At 53.6% G+C, this 19,880-nt stretch overlaps 7 protein-coding genes and 1 non-coding gene across 8 annotated transcripts; 2 read left to right on the top strand and 6 right to left on the bottom strand.

The window, feature by feature from the left end:
- Nucleotides 1-245: 245 nt before the first annotated feature.
- On the bottom strand, nucleotides 246-1,996 carry VE01_10585 (uncharacterized protein). The gene has a single exon (XM_018279981.2). The coding sequence runs from the start codon at nucleotides 1,788-1,790 to the stop codon at nucleotides 552-554; it is 1,239 nt and encodes a 412-aa protein (XP_018125219.1). The 5' UTR covers nucleotides 1,791-1,996; the 3' UTR covers nucleotides 246-551.
- Nucleotides 1,997-2,811: 815 nt separating this feature from the next.
- VE01_10584 lies at nucleotides 2,812-2,920 on the bottom strand (the record flags this gene model as incomplete). Its single annotated transcript has 1 exon — nucleotides 2,812-2,920. It is a non-coding gene; the product is annotated as a tRNA-Thr (tRNA).
- A 594-nt stretch (nucleotides 2,921-3,514) lies between these two features.
- On the top strand, nucleotides 3,515-8,257 carry VE01_10583 (uncharacterized protein; the record flags this gene model as incomplete). Its single annotated transcript, XM_018279980.2, has 2 exons — nucleotides 3,515-4,693; nucleotides 4,746-8,257. Exons 1-2 carry the CDS (start codon nucleotides 4,438-4,440, stop codon nucleotides 8,255-8,257), a joined length of 3,768 nt encoding a protein of 1,255 aa, XP_018125216.1. The 5' UTR covers nucleotides 3,515-4,437.
- Nucleotides 8,258-9,620: 1,363 nt separating this feature from the next.
- Nucleotides 9,621-10,520, bottom strand: VE01_10582 (uncharacterized protein; the record flags this gene model as incomplete). The annotated part of the gene is made up of 2 exons (XM_018279979.2): nucleotides 9,792-10,520; nucleotides 9,621-9,717 (listed from the first exon to the last, which is right to left on the bottom strand). Exons 1-2 carry the CDS (start codon nucleotides 10,370-10,372, stop codon nucleotides 9,621-9,623), a joined length of 678 nt encoding a protein of 225 aa, XP_018125220.1. The 5' UTR covers nucleotides 10,373-10,520.
- Nucleotides 10,521-10,600: 80 nt separating this feature from the next.
- Nucleotides 10,601-14,407, bottom strand: MIP1 (DNA-directed DNA polymerase gamma mip1). Its single transcript, XM_018279978.2, has 2 exons — nucleotides 14,142-14,407; nucleotides 10,601-14,085 (listed from the first exon to the last, which is right to left on the bottom strand). The coding sequence occupies exons 1-2, from the start codon at nucleotides 14,320-14,322 to the stop codon at nucleotides 10,856-10,858; spliced, it is 3,411 nt and encodes a 1,136-aa protein (XP_018125214.1). The 5' UTR covers nucleotides 14,323-14,407; the 3' UTR covers nucleotides 10,601-10,855.
- A 385-nt stretch (nucleotides 14,408-14,792) lies between these two features.
- On the bottom strand, nucleotides 14,793-16,501 carry RPL10 (ribosomal 60S subunit protein L10). The gene is made up of 3 exons (XM_059464298.1): nucleotides 15,586-16,501; nucleotides 15,362-15,537; nucleotides 14,793-15,308 (listed from the first exon to the last, which is right to left on the bottom strand). Exons 1-3 carry the CDS (start codon nucleotides 15,628-15,630, stop codon nucleotides 14,843-14,845), a joined length of 687 nt encoding a protein of 228 aa, XP_059320281.1. The 5' UTR covers nucleotides 15,631-16,501; the 3' UTR covers nucleotides 14,793-14,842.
- A 175-nt stretch (nucleotides 16,502-16,676) lies between these two features.
- SLX8 (SUMO-targeted ubiquitin ligase complex subunit slx8) lies at nucleotides 16,677-18,194 on the top strand. Its single transcript, XM_018279977.2, has 2 exons — nucleotides 16,677-17,629; nucleotides 17,680-18,194. Exons 1-2 carry the CDS (start codon nucleotides 16,921-16,923, stop codon nucleotides 17,865-17,867), a joined length of 897 nt encoding a protein of 298 aa, XP_018125215.1. The 5' UTR covers nucleotides 16,677-16,920; the 3' UTR covers nucleotides 17,868-18,194.
- VE01_10579 (uncharacterized protein) lies at nucleotides 18,164-19,825 on the bottom strand. Its single transcript, XM_018279976.2, has 3 exons — nucleotides 19,608-19,825; nucleotides 19,478-19,560; nucleotides 18,164-19,420 (listed from the first exon to the last, which is right to left on the bottom strand). Exons 1-3 carry the CDS (start codon nucleotides 19,748-19,750, stop codon nucleotides 18,204-18,206), a joined length of 1,443 nt encoding a protein of 480 aa, XP_018125222.1. The 5' UTR covers nucleotides 19,751-19,825; the 3' UTR covers nucleotides 18,164-18,203.
- Nucleotides 19,826-19,880: the final 55 nt, after the last annotated feature.

The raw sequence follows: 19,880 nt of genomic DNA, 5'->3' as shown, positions 1-19,880 counted from the left end.
CATCCGCATCACCACCACCACCAGTAACAGGCGATTTAACGCCCCCCAACCGCGCAGCCCGGCTCCAGGGATTGATAAACCCGTCCACCGTGTCTTCAACCGGTAAGTAGCCCGGGTCTGAAATGTCTTCCGCGGAATGGGGAGCGGATTTTTGGGCGGGTGGGCCGAGGGGGAATGCGTTTCCGAGGGGGAGGGGGGAGGTTGGGCGGCCTTGGGAGAGGGGGGAGGGGCTGCGGGGGGGGGGAGGGGGGGTGCGGGATGTGCTGGTGGTTGTTGTGGAGGTGGTGGTGGGGAGGGGAGAGGGGATGTGTGCTGGTGATGCGAGGGCGGGCGGGTGGTTTGAAGGCGCTGATGGTGTGGGAGTCTGATTCTGAGTTTGAGTCTTCATTTGAGTTTGAGTCTTGGTCCCATCCCCACCTCTCTCCTCAGGGCGGGGAGAAGACGTATACACAGCCGGCCAGAACTCCTTCGCCTCGCTCTCCTTCCGCGACGGACTTCTCTTCGGCGCCTGCATCTTCGCGGAATCGGAATCGGGCGCCCCGCGGGCCAGCTTACTGGACGACGCAGCAGCCGGACTTGTGCTCGGCGTCGGACGCTGAGGTCTGCATCAGTTTCAGTTCGGTGAGCGGCGTGGCGGAGGCGGGGCGGGGAGCGGGGGCGGGGGACGGGGACGGGGAACGCACTCCTGCGGTGCCGGTGGTCGTGTCCTGTGCGGGGATGGGGGCGGCCGCGGTGGTGGTGGTGGGCTGCTGCGGTTGCGGGACGGCGGCGGCGGGCGCGGGGGGTTGGTAAGGGGTGGTTTCCGTGACGTGGTCGGGTGCCGTGGGGAGGGGGGTGGGCTTGGCTAGGGGAGCGGCTTCGAAGCCGTCGGCGGCGATCTTCTTCTCGACTTTGGCTACGCCTTCGTTGGTTGTCTTGAGTGGCTGCGTGTAGGGGTTTGTGCTGGCAGGTGGGGTTGCGTGCGAGGGCACGGCGACCTCTGGTTGCTGGACCTTGGGAGCTGGCACGGTCTCCTCGGATTGGATGGGGATATCCTTGAATGCCTCCGTCTCGGTTGCTGGTGCTGGGGTCTCCTTAACAGGTGCAGCGACGGCAGGGCTCTCGAAGGGCTTGGTCTCCTTCACGGGCGCGGCGACTGCGGGGGGGGCCTCCTTTGTGGGCGCAGCGATGAAGGGGTTGTTGTTTGCCAGGAAGTCGCTCTTAGTAGACGCAATACCAGCAGCGAGAGGGGCAGCGCTTGCGCCTCCGATGGTGGGAGCTTGTTTCGACTCAGCAGCGGGAGCTGACACATCCTTCTGTGCGCCTACGGCAGCAGGGAGAGGTGCCTCCTTTTGTTGCTTCTCAGCAGCAATTGGCGCATCCCTCTGCTTCTCGGCGACAACTGGCGCTTCCTTCTGCTTCTCAGCAGCAGCGACAATTGGCTCCTCCTTCTTCGTCTCAGCGACAACAGGCTCCTCCTTCTGCAGCTTCTCAGCAGCAGGAACTGGCGCCTCTGTCTCCTTCTCCACAGCCTTAGCGGCAGGAGCAGCGGCAGCGGCAGCAGCACCAGTCTCAGACGCCGCCTTATCCCCCGCTTCCTCTCCCGCAACCGCAGCGACCTCCGGATCACTGATCTTCAAATCCAACGCGCCTGGCGTAATAAGCTCGCTGTCAATGGGAGGCGACGAGTTCGCAGCAACGGCAGCAGCAGCGGCTCCAGCCTCAACCGCCGGGGTCTGCTTGGGCGCCTGCGACGCAGCCTTGGGCTTGTTTCCGCCCTTCGACTTTCCCTTCTTTCCCTTTCCAGCCATCGTGTCGAGTGTGTCGCGTGTGATTTTTAAAAAACGAGCGTACGTGGGTCAGAAGTGTGTGCGGTTTGCAAGAACGACGACTTCGATATGCGAAAATCCAAGAGCGATTGATCGTGTTGCAATCTCTCTCTTTCTCTCTTGTTATTTTTAACTTGTGTCACCGGATTGTTGATGTTGTGCAATTGTCAGGACGGGTGACTTTGTAAGATGCCAGGTCGGGGGCGCCGGGACGAGCTTCGAAAAGCTCTGCTCGCTCGGGGCCCGTACGACCGCGGCTGCATCGTGCCACCTTGGGACGCTAGCACCCGAGACCTGTGGGTGCGCGTCATGGCGAGGAGGGTTGGGTCCGCTTGGGGTTGGTTCTTCTGCTTTTGATTCGGTGGCTGAGGGGGTCTCACCCCGTCTTCGTTGAAAGGCTGGTGGCGGTTGTGGGAGGGAGGGCCAGGCTGGTGGGTCGGGAAGGGAGGGATGGAAGGGAAGGGAGGGCTGTAGAGGGCCGTGGATGGATGGAGGGGAAAGTTGAGGTTCCACTTGTGGCCGTTCTCACATGTGCAGTTGCCCCATTTGATTCTCCACGTATGCCGAAATTGGGCAAGACAGTAGTCTCAGTGATGTTCACAGCAGTGATTGAAGGGAATAACGGGAGGTAGAAGGGCAAAAATGGACATTAGTCGTGAAGTATGTATGTATGTATGTATGTACAGTACGTAGAGCATATCCATACGCGGAAGACGCGTAAGTGGTCCTGAATCGTTGATAAAATCGATCTGTTGACATTCTCATCGTACCATAAAAGATGATATTCACGATCCGATCTGTTGATGACTTGCATTTACGCTAGACCTATTATGGTCGAGTGTGGATGTGCCGAGGACACGGACAGCCAGCCCTAAGGCTCGCATTGGATGATTACGTAAGAGATTATATAAGCACATACGAATCACTCGAGTCAGTCAGCGAAATGCCCGAAATGCCCCTCGCTAGCTCGTACCAGCAAAAACGCAAAAAATTAAAAGTCACGTGCCGCCACCCAGAATTGAACTAGGGATCTTCGCATTTCACGACATGAAAGACAGTTGTTCTGTCCAAGTGGTACAAGTGCGACGCGTTACCACTGCGCCATGGCGGCAGATTTGGGTGGATTGAGGGGTATCGGGGATGAAGTGCAGGTAGGGTAGTATGAAGCCGGGGATTTATTGGTTTTAGGTTTGGTTTATAGGTTATGGCGTCGGAGAAAGGGTGGTGCCCTGTCTTGAATTTATGGGTGAGAAATGATAAGTTGTCTATGATACTGTGTGTGTTTTGTATCGGAGAGATGAGACTGATCCAGTGACGGTGGTAGGGTAGAGTGACGTAGATCACGTGACTTTGATTCATAATCTACTCTCTACGCTGTACGCTGTACGTACAACTCCCTCGCTCGAAGGCAGAAGTCGGCAAGTATGTCGGCAAGTGCGTCTAAAACTGTACCACTTAACATACTTGTATTATAATACTCTTCCATTGTTGTACGAGATAACGTGATCTGTGATTAAGAGGCTGCTCTCTCTCTGGGTGGACTCCACGGCCCTTCTGTCCTGTGCGCCCTCAAATATTTTCCTGGTAGACTCCTGTCTGCTATCGTTGCCCTGAACGGTCTATTTTACTGCCGTCCCCCATCTATTAATAGCATCCCCCGCCCACTTCCGGTTCCCGTTCTGTTTCCCCGTTCCCTTACCTTTTCCCTCCCCCGTCCCTCCCGCCACCCACCACTCACAGTCGCCTATTAGCCGCCGACGTGCCAATACTTCCCAAACAACCAACCCACGCCGGCGATAACGGCGAATCACAGCCTCTACAGCTTGTACTTCGCTCACATCTTCACTTCTTCAAGGGGATAGACCCAGCATTTTCATGTACGATTCACCGACCAAGCACACTGTGCCATCCTGTCGCATTTTACATGCGTAAAGTACCACAGCACGCTGCACTCTCCGGACAGTACACACCACTCCCGGCCATGGCGTGCGCTCCCCATGCATTTAGTGCAGGGGACCGTCCCTGGGTCATCCCTGGGATCCCCTGAGAATTCCACTCCATACACCCCCATACACCCCCATACACCCCAATCGTGCTCCCCGTGCTGCATGAAGTGTGCATACCACGGGCAGTCCCAGGCCAATCGCACCTGATGCGGCCAATATAGTTCGCTCTGTGATGCCAGAAGATAATGCAGAGCCGGGGAGGGGCCCACGCCCAACCCGTTTCCAAGACATGACCACTTCCCTTGGAAAACAAGGTGGAGTCTCTTCTGGCTGTCAGGGAGAGGACCGAGCCTCGTCTACTGTAATATGGCAACCTCCATGATTGCCTGCATATCAGCGTTTTTATAGCCAGAGCTTGTTGGCCACAAGCTTGTTACCTAATCCACGTCGCGCCTCTTGCCTCTCCTCCCTATATGGCCGCCGAACTGGTCGCCTCAACCTATTTCTCGTCGTGGCCCGTATCTGCTGCACTCTCATCGCCAAGTGCCTGTGGCGCGCGACAAAACCCCAAGCTCTATTGTGATAGCCGCGCCTGATGCAACTCGCCCCGTGAAGTCGCAGCAGCAGCACCAGCTTGAGCTTCCCCCTCCCGTGCTCACCCTCAGCCTGCTACGCGCGCGACAATGAGCAGCCTCGCCGAAGCCTCCCAACGGCGCCGCCAGAATCTCAACCCCCTCGCGACGCAGCTGGGCCCGCCGCAGCCGCAGTTCCAGGCCCCGAACTCTGCAGTCAGTTTGAGCTCGCCCTTTCACCACCAGACGCCTTATACACCTGCCAGCGGTGTGAGGCAGTACAATCCGCAGCAATGGGGTGGTGCCCAGACGGGGTATTCGCCTGATAATGGGCGGTATTCACCGTCTCCTTCAGATGTGGTTATGGGTGTGTTAGCCTCCTACGAATTGAATGTGCTGTAGCTGATGATAAAATATAGCTCCTGCCCCTCCACCTTACTCGCCGCCTCGAAGCCATAACAGTGCGACTAGTTTCTCCCCGTTGGACTCGGCCACCTCGGCGTCACCGCTAAATCGTGGTAGCCCTGGGGGCGCCGCGTACAGACCTTCACCAGAAGTGCCCGCGGCTGCCTTCCCACCTCCTCCTCCGACATCGCGAACAAGATCGAGGGATAGGACACAGCCGCTGCTCAGCCATCTTGGAAATGTCTTCCACCGCAAGCCTACAACACCAGAAGTGCCAGAGCCGTCAAGGCAGCGCGCATCGATAGATATAAGCAGAGACCAGCCGTCATCGTCTAGGACCCGGGGGTCGGTTGATATAAGAGACCAACCATCGTCATCGCACAGGCCCCCACCACTTAATTTGGAGCCGTCTACAGAGGCATTCCCCGTCATAGTTGCTGAGCAAAGGCCGCCAGCTTCCAGGCGCGCGGTATCAGCAAGCGCAATCGGAACTCCCACAGGCCCCAGTTCCCGCTCGCGCAATTCGTCGACGTCGAGATGGGCACCTGGCATGCCACTACCACCTCCTCCGCCAGGGCCACCCCCGCAGTCGGGTTCCAGGTCACAAAGTCTGTCACGTCCAGAGGGTGTTGACCCGATTGTGTCCCCGCCGACGCGCAGACCAGCTCCTATTTCTACACTAGGCCCTGTTCCCCCCACTCCTGCGGGCTGGGTAGACAGCCCGCGAGTGGTGCCAGGCGCACCACGACCGCGGTCACCACTCCCTCCGGGAGCGCTACATCTCGACACATCGAGTGTCAGCTCGAGCGGCCACACAGAGTCGAATTCTGGCTCCAGCTCGTCCGGATTAACAAGAGCGCATGCGGTTCGAGGCGAACCAAAGAGCATTCGCGAGCGGAGGAGCGAGAGTAGATCGGGCAAAGCTGTTGCGATTGAAGAGCCTTCGAACAATCCCTGGGCAGAAGCCATTACACCCGCTGATATTATGGTGCCGCCTATGACTGTGCTTGGCAGGCGCCCAGAAATTGCAAAATCGAACCCCTCCAGCGCACGCTCCTTCCAGAACCAGGATACCCCGAACTCATCGAGAACACCCAACTACCAAAGCCAGAATACGCCGAATTCGTCGCGGACACTCAGCCATGTTACGCCTCGGTTGGCGGATATCCAGCAGCCCGAGTCTCGTGGCTCGACGCCCAGGCCATTGAACTCTGCAAGTCGCACTGAGGCGCCTACGCCGCCGTTCTCGCCCGCACAGTATCCATCACGGAACTCGTATCAAGGCCACAACCCGAATATACCACCCAAGTCTCTCCCAACTCCTCCGCCGATCTCTCGCCGTCGCGCGGACAGCTCGCCTCGACCGATCTCGCACATCTTACACACGCCATTGAAGGACCAGGGTATGCCGGTCCCATTATCACCGAAGCGCGCACCGTCTCGTCAGTCACCGTCGCCAGCAGCTGGGAGTTTCAGCAGCGCAGCGCTGCAGAGGCATGAGCAGTTCATCCTGCGCGAGGCGTCAGCAAACACGGACGAGGAGCGCATCCGCCTCTTTGCCGATTTTATCGTTTCAGAATCGCGGATTCGGCGAGAATTATACACCTCAGCCATTGATGCAATGGGCTCGGAGGTGCTAGAGCTGACACGGGACTTGTTCCGACCATATACGCACTCGAAACGGAGCTCATTCGGTTCGCACACCAGTACTGCAGAACATAAGGGGCTCAGCGGTCTGCCACCGCTGCAGACTGGACCGATTGATTCGGCGCCGTCGTCGGCGTCGAGTATGGGTTCTGCGGGACCGGGGTCGAGGCCGGAATCAACGTGGTGGACGGGGTATATGCCGTCGCTGTCGCCGATTCCTAGTATGAGCGCGAGTCAAGCTCAGGAGGAGTCAAGCTCCAGGGGCAGACCGTCGAGTAGGTGGTGGGAAGTTGGGCAATCTGGTTCGGGAGGGTCGCCAACAGTGCTGGAGCGGTCGAAGAGGGAGTCAAAGTACATGGGAATGCCGCGAGAGCTTCGCGAGTCGCTACAATGGGAGGGGAACGGAAACTCGACACCCTCGCAGCTACCCCAGTCATCTCCAAAAGCAGGCCCTAGTAACTACGCCTCCTACGGCCCCGACGAATACCCCCCCGAGAAAACAGGCTGGCACGATGAAGGCCCCATCTCCCCCCCCCACAAAACCCCCACAAACCACTTCAACCACTCCCCCGCCCCTCCCACCCCCAACCCCCGGCACCTCGACGTCTCGCGCCTCGTCACCCTCCCGCCTCCCTACCCCCGCCACCACCCCGCCGTCAACAACAACCACCCCGACCTAACCGAGATCCGCACCACCGTCCGGCAACTCAGCAAATTCACCGACGTCGAAGCCACAAAAGCCACTTTCCTCACCGACGACGAACAGGCGCGCCACACCGCCTCCGCAGCAGCTACACAGCGCCGACAAGCCCTCCGCGCTACCATCGCGCGCGATATCGAGGCCGGGAGTATGACGTATGCTGATGCTGCGAAGGCAGAATCTGATGCAGCGGCAGCAGAGAACGAGCACACGAAAGCAACATCCAAAGCCTCATTCGAGCGCTTCCAAACCGCCGTCGTAGCGCCCGTGAATGATTTGCTAATGGAGCGCGTGCACACCTGCACCACGCTCTTTGAGCAGCTCCGCAGCCAGCTCTTCGACGACGCGCGCGCGCAGGATCCGACGGCCACGCAGGAAGAGGGGGATGAGCAGCCTGAGTTGTTGGAGAAATTGACGTTGTTGAAATGGATTTTTGAGGCACGGGAGCAGTTGCATGCGGAGCTTTATGATTTGTTGTCGGATCGGAATGATCGGTATAGGGATATGGTTATTGAACCTTACCGGCTGGCGGGGCGGGAGGATAAGGTCGTGGGCGCGGAACGCTTTTTTGCTGATGATGCCGGGAAGAGGAGGGTGGAGTTCGCGCAGGGGGCGTTGGGGAGGACGATGGAGTTTATGGATGTTGTGGAGGCGAATGTGGTGAGGGGGGTGGAGGTGCAGCTCAGTGCCTTCTGGGACATTGCGCCGGGGTTGAGGAGTATACTGGATAAGATCCCTGGGATTGTCACGAGGGAGTTCCGCGTGCAGATCCCGGCCGGGGAATACGATGAAAACCCCGCCTACCACGAGTGGCCGATGCAGTACCTCTACAGCCTTCTCGAGCACGGTGGTCGAAGCACATACCAGTTCATCGAGAGCCAGACGAACCTCCTCTGCCTGTTACACGAGGTGAAGACGGCTGTTACGGCAGCTCGAGCGCGTGCGCAGGAGAGCGAGCGTGTGGCGGGCGGGGAGGAGGCGGAGGTTGTGAGGGGGGAGGTGGAGCAGGAGACGGAGGCGGAGGGGAGGACGTTGACGGATGATTTGAAGGAGAAGGTTAGGTGTGTGGAGGAGCAGTGGGAGAGTGCGTTGGGGGGGGAGCTGGGGCAGGTGAGGGGGAGGGTGAGGGCGTTTTTGGAGATGGAGGGGGGGTGGGAGGGGATGGAGGAGGCGGCGTAGGGGGGTCTTGAGGGATGGGGGTGCTGTGGGATATGATGTGGAACAAAGGTTGGTTCGATTCTTTGTATATAAACCGGGCGCTGGAGCGGGTCCAATTTGTGACATGGGGGTGTATGTGATGATGGAGGGGAGGGAGGTATGATGCTATATATGCTTTGGATACCCATTACATTACAGCGTTTGCGTGGCCGGGAGGAATGGCAATTTACGTTTGGAGAACAATATGTGTATGGTATGAGTTCTTAGTCCTGCTGAGTGATGTCCCTTTCTGAGCATGTCCAGTCTTTGAGGTCTAATCGACTCTGTCAGCTCTATCCATGACTAGGTCAGTCTGCAATCCCTTCTCATTTTCCCACAACGTTGACTGACGTCCCTTCAAGACAAACATGACCGGCCGGGTTAATGAAACCCCGCTTCTGCGCAAATCTGTTCACCTCTAGACAGATTTGCGTAAAATGCCCCAGGGTGCCGGCTTCACGTTGACCCGAAGGACCGGCAAGGCTAACTTTGGGGCGTATCTGTGCTAGAAATAGATAGAGTGATAAGAGCCCGGCTTTGTATGGTCTTTGTGCTAGAAATCTGCTATGTGACAGGGTCAGTTAGGGGCTTATGGTCGAAATTCTAGGGGGACCAGGGTCACATAGGGGCTTTTGGACACTGAAAGAACCGCAAGAATAGGTGGTAACACGGTCAGTTAGGGGCTCTATGTGCTAGAATATACAGAGTGGCAGGGTCTCTTGTGGTTTTTGCGCAAATCCATCTAGTGCGGGGCGGATTTGCGCAATATCTTCAGATGGCTTCATTTTTCCTTTGGCAAAGCTGATGAATGATGACCTTGTCCTAAAGGAGGCATGTATCACTTTGATAAGAGCACACGGGCCATCCTTAATAATTTCAGAAGAACTGACTACGTCCAGAAGACTTGATGATCCGTTCGGGTGAACTTGGGACCGGTTTTGCGCAGATTGGTATGTTTGTAGATGGATTTGCGCCAAATCTAGGGATACGATTCATCGTGTTTGGCGAGGCTTATGTTTGGTTTCACAGGGATCCACCTGACATGTCTATGTCAGGTCAGGCCACACACAAGGCAAACATCATCTTTGCTCAAACAATGGTTCTGCATGCTTCTACAAGCAAACTAACTTCCAATGATTTCCGGTCATTCTAATGGCGGACTTCAAAGCAACAGCGGCCAAAATATATACAAAAGGATATATGCCACGTGCTCTCCCTCTTAGACTTTCTCAGTTATGATATGATAATATCATATGGCTTGCCACATACCTTTTATATCCAATACAACGACTCCAGGTCGATATCCCAACCAAAACGCCAACCCACCCATCCTTTCCCATCAAACTCACGGCAACCTCTCATCAAACGACCTCACCGTATCCAGTAACTCCCTAATCCTCTCATCCTGTCTATTCGCTCTCTCCTCCCCATCCGCCAACCTCCTACACAACGTCAGCTTCCAAACCTCCAACGCCCCCAATCCCCCCCCCCCCATCTACCAAAAAAAAGTACTTACGAAGAAACCATCGCCAACTGCGCAAACAAAACCCTATTCCCCAACGCATCCCTCTGCCTCACCAACTCCAACGCCTTCGTCCTAACCGGCAACCAATAAACCCCAATCCTCGTCCTCCTCCACCACCTCTTCGCCCCCCCTCCCCACCCCGCCCCCTGCCCTTCCCCCTGCCACTCCCTCCAGCTCCCCTCCGCCTTAACCTCCACCGCCGTAACCATCTCCAACAACCTCGCCTCGAGGGTCCCAAGCTGATCAAGCACAAAAACATACATCTCCGTTTCCCTCTGCCTCCCCCTCCCCTTCTCCCTCCAAGCCAAATCCTTATCCAAGAAATAACTATCGAAACTCCCCCTGCTCCTGTCCTGGGCATCTCGCTGCGTGGCGACGAGGTCGTGGATCCATTCTGACTCGGTTTTGTACCAGCTCAGGGCAGTTTTGACGCGCGAGTACTCGGTGTCGGCGGTGCGGATGGCGGAGATCCGGAGCCAGATTGTGGCCGTTATGGCGACGAGGAAGGTGAGGATCCCCGTAACGGAGGAGGTGATGGAGAGGGGGGAGTCGTTGTTGTCGGGGGTGGACATGGCACGTGATGCATGTGTCCTGCGATTGGGGTGCCTGGAGCAGGTGCGAGGCTGGGCGTGGGGAGGGGAGCTAGAAAAGCCTTTTCGCAGCCTGCATCTGTGAATTTATTTTGGGAACACTCGCATCGAAGTGATCCTTCCGTATAGCATGTCAGCCGCCTCGTTGTGGCTGAGCGACGTTGATCCCAACAAGGTTAATATCACGTGAAATTGCATTGTTAAAAGACCAGCCAGAATAAAATACGAGTATTACAGTTTTCATTACAGACATCCCGTCGTCTTTTGTTAGCAGCCCGCTATTCCCGTACAATCAAATATACAACCTTAGCCCAAAATACACTATTCTCACACAAAAAGCGCCGCTGTCCCGTTCAACTACACCCCTGCCAACAACGCTCGAATACGCCAATTCCCGTTCCCATCCATCCTGTACAATTGTGTTCCCCGACATATGAAAGCTTACATCTGATATGATAGTGTGTGTTACCAGCGGTGTGTGGGTTTATACCGCGGCGGCATCTGTTCTTCCCACGGGTAGTGCTCTTGTTTCTTCTTCCTCGTGTCCTTCCTGAAGTTGCTCTCTAGCAAGTCAGTGATATTAAGTGGCTCCTCCATCAATTCTGCGTGCGCCTGGTATGGCAGGATCTTGCGAGCGCGTGTTTGCTTCGGCTTAGCGGTTTTTTCGTCGGCGTCGAGGACTTTGCGTTGGACCTTGACGATCTCTTTTAGTTCGTTCTCGTCGGCTGTGATTTGTGCTTTGAGGAAGCTGAGGTTAGCCTTCTCTAGCGCCTCCATCACCGGTTGGCGATGGGTGTACTTAATGCCGTCGAGCTTTGGTGCGTCGGTCGGCTGGATGCTAGGCTCCAGTTTTGCGAGCGAGCCCTTGGCAAGGAGCTGCATGATGTCCATTGACTCTCCGTGGGGGATTTTTGTTAGGTGCGATGGGGTGATGCAGTCCATATCCACTTCTTTGCGGAGAACATGGTCAATATCGATGGCCGAGAAGTAAGCACAAGACTGGGGAAGGTCATTGATGCCCATTTGTTGAGAGAACATGGCGCGAGTCCAGACGTTGGACACTTGCAGAGCCATTGCAGCTCTATATTTATCCTCCTCACGGACCAGATATCTGATTTCGTCGTGGACGGTGATTGCGAGTCTCGCATCGATGTTGAACAGACGAATCAGATAGTCCATAGATATTATCAGAAGATGCAGATAGTCGACACCAGAAGATTGAATCGCCCAGTTGATCCTCGAAGTCATGAAGCCACCTTTGTTGATGAATCGACTCATCAATGCTTCAGTAATTCCTGCTCCGAGAACTGGCGTCCGCGGCCTCTCCTGCTCTGCAAATTCTTCAAGCTTATTGAAGACAAAGCTCTCGGTTCCTCCACGCCAGAAAGGCCTCTTGTGTAACGCCTTCCGGTTAGTCTTCGCTCCCTTGGTCTCCTTATACAGAGCCGTGGCAACCTTTGTGGTCTCTGCTTCCGACAATCCAGGATTGAACTGTCTGAGTAGAGTAGACGCAAACTTGAGACCTGCTCCGTAGATACGTCCGTAATTGAACACCTTGGCATCGTTCCTCGTAATGCCCAGAATCGACGCAGTCCTCGAATGCAAATCAGTTCCAGCTGCTTTGGTGCCTTCCAAGGTCATGAACCCCAAGGCATTCCCACCATGCAGCTTGAACTGTGCATCACCGACGAGACTCGCGATCCAAAGCTCTTCAGAGTCCACATCAGCTCCCACAAAGCAGTATCCGGGTGGCGCCTTGACCATAGACTTCAACTCTGATCCGACACGATTTGCCTTGGCATTGCTTGCTGTAAGCCATGTATTTTCGACAGCTCGTCTTGTCACCGTGCCCATGGGGATAACTTGCGGTAGAATGTAGCCCGTGTCGTTAGATGCTTGTCCCTTGGCTGGCTTCTGGAGATCAGCGTCATATACAACCATCTGCGACATGATGCGGTCTCTTGCGCTTATCCAGTAGGAGCACGAAGCGTTCATTTCAAGAGCCTCCTTTGCGTATGAGTATTCCGAAGATAGGATGCCCTTTTCGAAGTATGACATGTAGCTCTTTGCCATCGGGTTTGCACACCGTGCCGTTGGTCCATCCTTATGCGGAATCTTGTAAAAAACGCCGCCTGTATCGTCTCTCAGCGCCATATCCTTCTCATCGAACTCGGTGCACCTCTGCATCTGCAACTCCTTGTACTTCTGAGACTCAGCTACTGGCACTCGGAATGTCCAGCCATATTTATCAGACCAAAACAATGGATGTCCATCCCATGCCAATCGAAGCAGGAGCGGTGCAAGTCTGGTCCTAACAGTCAAATTGATTGGGGCATCAGCCTTGGCGAAAAGGCCCTTATACCATGCTGGCATACCTGGCATCTTTTGCCGTGCCGCTGGTCTCGGAGGGTCATTCTTCTTCTTGCCCTTTACCATCTTGATTTCTTGGCCCGACCAGTCCAGCTGACGCAACCACGGGTCATTACTCCACTTCTCCTCATCTCCTTTGATCTCCAGAGCCTTCTCAGTCAGTGCGATCAGGCGTTCCTGGACGGAATCGGAGAGTTTCAGATATGTAGCTTCTGCGTTGGCGATATATGACTCCCATGACTTGTCAACTGGAAGTATGACAGATGATAGGTGGCGTAATGCAGCGAAGCTCACTGGGTGAGGGCATGTCGCGAGGAAATTAGGGAAGACGATTTTGTACACGCGGTGTGTGATCGAGACATCCGCAGCACAGTAATCCAACAGTTCGTCCAGCTTTCCTCGAATGCCAGCGCGGTCGAGTTCGCCAAAGCTGTCCCTTTGAGCCTTGTCAATGGTGACATCCAAATGGAACTTGGCTACATCTCGTAACGAATTGACAGAGCTTCTGCCCACCCACAGCTCCTCCTCTTCTTCGGTAAGGCCCCTGTCACCTAAAAGGGCAGCCAATTCGATGTTATCTGTCTCGTGTGCGATTTTATCTCGTAGCTCTCGGTTTTTTCTGTGCTTCATCCAGGTTGGTCGTTGTCGGGAGCACATTCCATTGACGGCCACGTGTAGCGACATGGTGTCAAGGAAGAAGTTCTTAGACTGGCTTACAGAGTATTCCTCTGCGATCCGGGCTCTATCGTAGCCAATGTTGTGCCCAACAATTATCCGGTGACGTTGTGGATCCCCAAGGGGTATCAGGTGTCTATCGGATTCCGACTCCCCAAGCAGCCATGGCGATAACCAGGCATACCAAGCAGTGGGACTGACTGCGCATGCCATAACGGCGAATGAGCTCTCCTTCCACATAACTTCAGTGTCGAAACATAACATCTCCTCATTTGGCGCATCCACTGCCTCCGTCCTCCCATCACTGTAGTACTTCGTCCAGCCGCTTCGATGCACCCATTTCCGCGGTTTCGGTGGTCCGTTTGCCTTCGTAAACTGGTTTGCATAGCCAAAGTACGGCTCCCCAGCATCCGTGCCTAATTTATAGAAGTGCTCATCAAGGGTTTCGCCTTGGAGTAGTGGTAAATCGAACGATATCGGGGGGTTGTCGTCTGTATTCTTGCCGAGGAGCTCGTGTCGCTGCAAATGATCTCTCGCAAGCTCGACAAGTTCTTTCGGCGCCGCAACTGACGGTCCGGGGAATATTTGGGAGTGGACATGGCTGCTGAGTTGCTGCACCCCTATTTCATTAAAACGGGGGTTTGAAGTCTCTGCGATAACTCGTTAGTAAGGTGTACAATAGTACCGTCACGCGCGCAATACATACTGGCAAGAGAAGAGGGGTTCTTCGTCTGGTGATCTTCTAAAATGGCTCCATCTGTTGCGAATCCGCGTCGTACCGCGCCGCGACTGAGATGCGTGGTTTCATCCCGCGCCTTGAGCTTTGCGAGCCTAACGAAGCTGGCGCATGGTCGACTCGAATATCCAGCGCGTGTAGGGAGAAGCATACTATATGCGACGTGTCATGCTCATGACTCCTTGCTGCCCATATGTTGTCGATATTGTAATCTTACATCGGTCGATGATGCGGGCGTGCCACTATCGAGCTACTTCGAGCAATATTGCAGGCCATCGCCAAATCCACGTTAGCGTCGCTTACGTTACAATGATCCAGAATGTGGGGTATCGGATGTCGGGGTCTTCCAATCCAAGTCAGGAGAATGAAAATGAGAATGTTTGCAGAGGAAAGCCAGCAACTGCGTCCCCCCCAAAAAGATGCAAAAGCGAGAAATAAAATCATTTTATTAAATTGAGGACATAAATTATATTATTAATTAGAACGCAAATTTATGTCACTTTTTTAAAAGACAACGGCCAGATGGCGTTTATGAGAAAGACGACGAGGAACATTTATTTCACATAAGCATTTGTTTATCGACAAAAATACAGTGTGTGGATAATTCTTGTATATTGTATCCTATATTTTAACTATTGCTACCTCTGGCAATCTTCGAGCCTTCAAGCCTCTCAGATCGCCAGCTGCTCCACACCAATCCCATCTGCAAATGCAGCTGGAAAGTTCTTGATCTGGTCTTCTATCCTTCCCTTCTTCTCAAGGAACTGCACACCAGCACCGTCAAGTCTCAGCTGGTCGGTCTCCCTCATTCTCTGATAGTCCTCCCTCTTAACCTTCGTGAATCCCCAGTTCCTGCTGACGACCACCTTCTGCTGACCGGGGAACTTGTACATGGCTCTCTTCAGCGCCGTCTTGGCCTGGAGCTCGCAACGATCAATCGTTCTCATCGAAATCAGAATCTGGTTGACTCTAACGCGAGCAACGATACCGGCGGGTTTACCCCAGGCGCCACGCATACCCTGCTGCAGACGATCTGCACCAGCACAAGACAACATCTTGTTCATACGGATGACGTGGTAAGGGTGTGTGCGAATGCGAAGGTGGAAGGTCTCCTTGCCGGAGTTCTTGACCATGTATCTATTTATATGTTAGTGGTTGTATAAACTGATGGAGTAGGAAGAGAGACGTACTTGTTGGCTTGAATACGGGCAGCCTCTAGGGCCTCGGAGGAAATTTGCTCGCGCTCCAGAGAGACGACGTGGATGCAGAGAGGGAAGTCATCAGCGGATGCCTTCTTGCGGCCGCTGTCGAAGATGCGAATTTTTGGGTCGGCAACTCCGCGGTTGTGTCTGGATTTTGGGAAGGGCTAGGACGGTTAGTATTCTGATAAAGCATCGGAATAGGAAGCACTTACTTTATTCTTGCAGTAGCGGTAGCACCGCGCTGGCCTACGCGCCATTGTGACGGTTTATGTGTGTGTACTGGAAAATTTGTTTTTATAACGCACTCAATGGAGTGTACTAGTGAGGTTTGGTTTTGTGTGTATCACTCGATGTAGTTTAATGACAGTAGATTAGAAGTATTCAAAAGCCAAGGCATAACTTGGGGAACGACCTATATATAGGCGTAGGAAATATAAAATAAATAAAGCATGGCAGGGACGGATGGCGAATGATTCATCCATAGGGCTTGGTAATCAACACCAAGTAGCTTGGCCGTAGAGATCAACTTACTTGGCTGAATAGTTCGGCGTGCTTTTTTATATAAATTGGAAGCAACTTCTCGGCGTTGTTCAGCAACAGATCTGACCTACATAACATCTCAAAATGCCATCAAACACGAGCGTAAGTGCCATAGTTGATGACCTTGCTTTTAGTAGACTGCCAATATCGCCTTATGTCCTTTGATCTTGATATTGAAGAAAGCGAATTCCCTAAAACGGAGACACAAAAGCACGAATACGCCTTAGCCAAGGGTCTTGAGATGGTCGCGGTGCTTCGCCGTGTCACGTGGTTAGGTAATGGGTTAGGTAAGATGCGAACGATTCTAGGCTTGGCTATCTTGGGCCGTAGCGTTTCTGAGATTAATGACGTCTTTTTGTGTTTCGATCGAATAAATATAAATCGGTTGTCCAATATAACTGCTCTAATAAAAAGGTGATAAAATGGCCTAGTTCATTGGATGATTAGAGTGGCGTTGGTGATATCCTGTGGGTCAGTGCGATCCAGAAGGAGCTGGATCGTTCTTTCTCTGAGGCACAGAGCACGCGATCATACTGTAGAGGCTGCCATATATAACTGAATCAAATGTTATCTTATCGTTCATCGATTTAACTCCTTTCATCCATATTCTAGCTATTTTGGGTGGAGTTGATATTGAGAGAAACCGAAAAGGATTTTCCGTTTCCGGGTGCAGAGCGGCCGAACCTACCGAAGTTTGGTACGGCGAGTCAGCTGACCTGCTGCGCCGACGTCCGATAAAGGTTCTGCGGAAGACTAGCGCTATGGTCACCACGGTCGCCACTGCGGACATCCAACCGTCCCGAGGCGGCGTTTAGGTATTGAAGCCATACACATAATCTCTCCCTCTTAGATACACGTAACTGCCTTCTTATGGCTGTGAATTTCAGCCCCAGCACACCTCTTTGTCTGTGAAGAAGACCGAAGGGCTGGGGACAAACTCTTATTCCTCAACAGGCATCTACGACTGTGGTCTGTTGGATCCTTCCAGGTCGCATCACAGTCTCGCCATGGGCACTCCGTCTTCAAACCGCCAATCACTATTCGTATCGTCGCCAGAGGATGAGGAGCCCCGTCGCACCTCAACCTCACGCTCTCCATGGATCAATGTATCCCGCCGGTCTTCCAGAAACGCCTCCCCCACTCTGCCCATGCTCTTAGGCTCCAGCAACGCGACCAGACCGCAACAACCCCGCGGTGACCGACAACGAAGGTCCTGGCAAGACACGTTCTTAACCACACAAATGCCGCAACACGAACCTCCCTCGCCACGGGGGGATGATGTTCTTCAGGACTTCGATTTCGACGCCTTCTTGAATAATAATACACCTCCACAACAGACTCCCACCCGCACGAGAGAATCCAGCATAGTCGACCTCACCGAAACCTCACCTGTCGCCACAACCAGAACACCCAAGAAGCGCCGTCTACCAAGTGTAGACAGTGAAGGCCGAACGCCAAAGCGAAAGAAGGACGCTGGGGTCAGTCTAGAGGCAGTGAAGGACGATCACCAAAAAAGCAAACCAGATGATAAGGTGGAGGAACTGGACCTGATCGATGCGGAAGACGACACCAGCTACGCTGAAGTCATGAAGAAGCGGCAGGAGGACCTGATAAAGCAACAACGGCAAGCAGAGCTTAATAAACCCCAGAAGCTTGCTACGACGCAGTGCGTGATCTGTTTAGATCAGCCAGAGGAACTGGCTATTACTCATTGTGGTAAGTCATTATTTGTGATCTTTATTGCATGACAATGCTAACTATTGTAGGACACATGTTTTGCTCTTCGTGCCTCCATGGTGCTCTCAACGTCGGCACTGGTAAGAGATCGTGCCCGGTCTGCCGCACAGCAATCGGAGCACCGAAAAAGGACGGGAAACAGCCCAAGACCGGCGTGTTCCACCTGGCGATGAAACTCATGACAAAGAAGCAAGGAAAGAAGCCTGCGTTACGATAATGACAATATATAAATGACGGCGGCGTGTCGGGGCGGTGATTGGGGGCAGTATCGGATCATGCACATGGATATGGGGGCATGATGGGCGTGGGAGCATATGGGCGGGTTATTAGATGCGTTGGTGCGGGACTTGGAGCTACTTTCCTACGAACATTATTTCCACCCACAATACCATGTACTATTAGGCAGGCATCACGCGGTTTGGAGGTAAAGCGGAAGGACAAGCTTAGCAGATGGTGATGGCTCGGTTTTCAGATACCTCATGAGAGCTGATAGCGCAACGAAGAGTTTATGATCATATATATATACCAATGAATCCTTTAATGTACATTATTTTTAATGCTGTAACGTATTTCTCCTTGCAACACCCTTATCCTCCCTGCCCAATATCGACTCAAGTGCCTGTGTCAACGCTTTCCCGTCGTACAGCATCCCACCCTCTGGATTCTTCCTCCCATACACTCTGAAAGTCTCAATACCCAAACTCTTCAGCTCTTCTTTATCAACCTTTGGTGTCCCCTCACCCTCGAGGTGAATCACGTGCGTGACATATTTGTTCATGTACGCGGCATCAACGCTTAGATCGCCCCTGGATGTTCCACACGCGTTGGAGATGGCGCAAATAAAATCTCGAGCGCAATATGGATTCGTTTCTGGGCCAGTCTCGCGATCTATTGAGCCATTGAGAATCAAAATCTTCGATTTAATGCCAGGGGCAGCAATAGCGTTTCCTACGTCCTTCAATATTAAGCACGGGATGATAGACGTATATAGGGAACCGATGCTGTAAATCACAGCTTGCGAGTTTCCCAAGGCCGCAAGAGCCTTTGGGTTCGGACTCGGTCGTATTTCTTGCCCATAAGGGTTGATGTACCATATCCTGCGGATCCTCGAGGGTAGGTCTTCCGTATCAGACTTGTGGAAATCGATATACTGTTTCCTTAGGGTCGGGAGGGAGCCCGGAAGATTAGCGTCTTCGACACTGTCATGCATAATGAGTTCCTCGAAAGTCTTCCGTTGGAAGGTCGTCGGTGACATAGGCCCGTCGATGTCATCCTCTCCGCCTGGGAGATTGTTCGGGAGAGGACTGGGGTGGGAGATGGAGTTCTGCCCAACAATCGAGGTTCCATCTCTAAGGCCGGCGCAAATGTGGTGGGAGAAATTAGAATTAATAGTGGGAATGACGGATACGTTTGATGGAACCCCCGTGATGGATCCGAGAAGATAAATGGCCGATTCAAATGAACCAGTGAACAGACGGGCGCCGGTGAGGAAGAGGTTGCCCACCGCAGCAGACTGAAAGTTGAAGAACGAGGAGGGCCGAGCTCGCTTCACAATCTCGAGGTTAATGGTGTTAAGGAAGGAACGGATTAATTCCTCTTTCTCGGAGGAGATGGAGGTCCATAACTCGTGCCGGGCTTCAACGATATCGAGCCACTCTGCGCGTGCTGCTTCCGGCGTGGATGCGAGGCGATGGTTGAAGAATGTCTTCATGGCTGCCTTCTCCGGGTCATTTCCAGCCACATCTTCGGGGATTAGTCGGACGAGACGACCTGTCCATTGTTAGATTGCTGCCTTGAACTAGGTAGGGGCGAGGGATCGAAGCATACTCCGCACATCACCAATCCCAGGTCCCCCAAGCACCCTAATCAGTTCACTCGACGATCCGCCATTATCACTGATGGGAATAATACTAAAGATCCATTAGCAACGGTTCGCATTTCGAAATTTATATCTCACTAGCTCAACGTGCAGCCCTTCTCACGAGCCACATTTCCAAAAACATCCACCAAGGTATTTGCGGCGCTACCGCCAGAAAATACCACAATATTATTACGCTTCATCTTCACCGGCTGAGATTCGGTGATAATTCCTAAACCCATCTTTATAGAAATTGGTTATCAATGGAAAAATGCGAAACTCAGCGCTCTTTATCTTATTTGTTGCTTACGCTTACGAGATTGATAGCCCCCATCGACACTCGTCGGGTTGAAACCGAGAACTTGGAAGCCG

This window comes from Pseudogymnoascus verrucosus (genome assembly GCF_001662655.1).
Source record: "Pseudogymnoascus verrucosus strain UAMH 10579 unplaced genomic scaffold scaffold_84, whole genome shotgun sequence".
NCBI classification, from domain to species: Eukaryota; Fungi; Ascomycota; class Leotiomycetes; order Thelebolales; family Thelebolaceae; genus Pseudogymnoascus; species Pseudogymnoascus verrucosus.
Note: the sequence above shows the minus strand (reverse complement) of the source record. Positions and strands in the feature narration are given on the sequence as shown.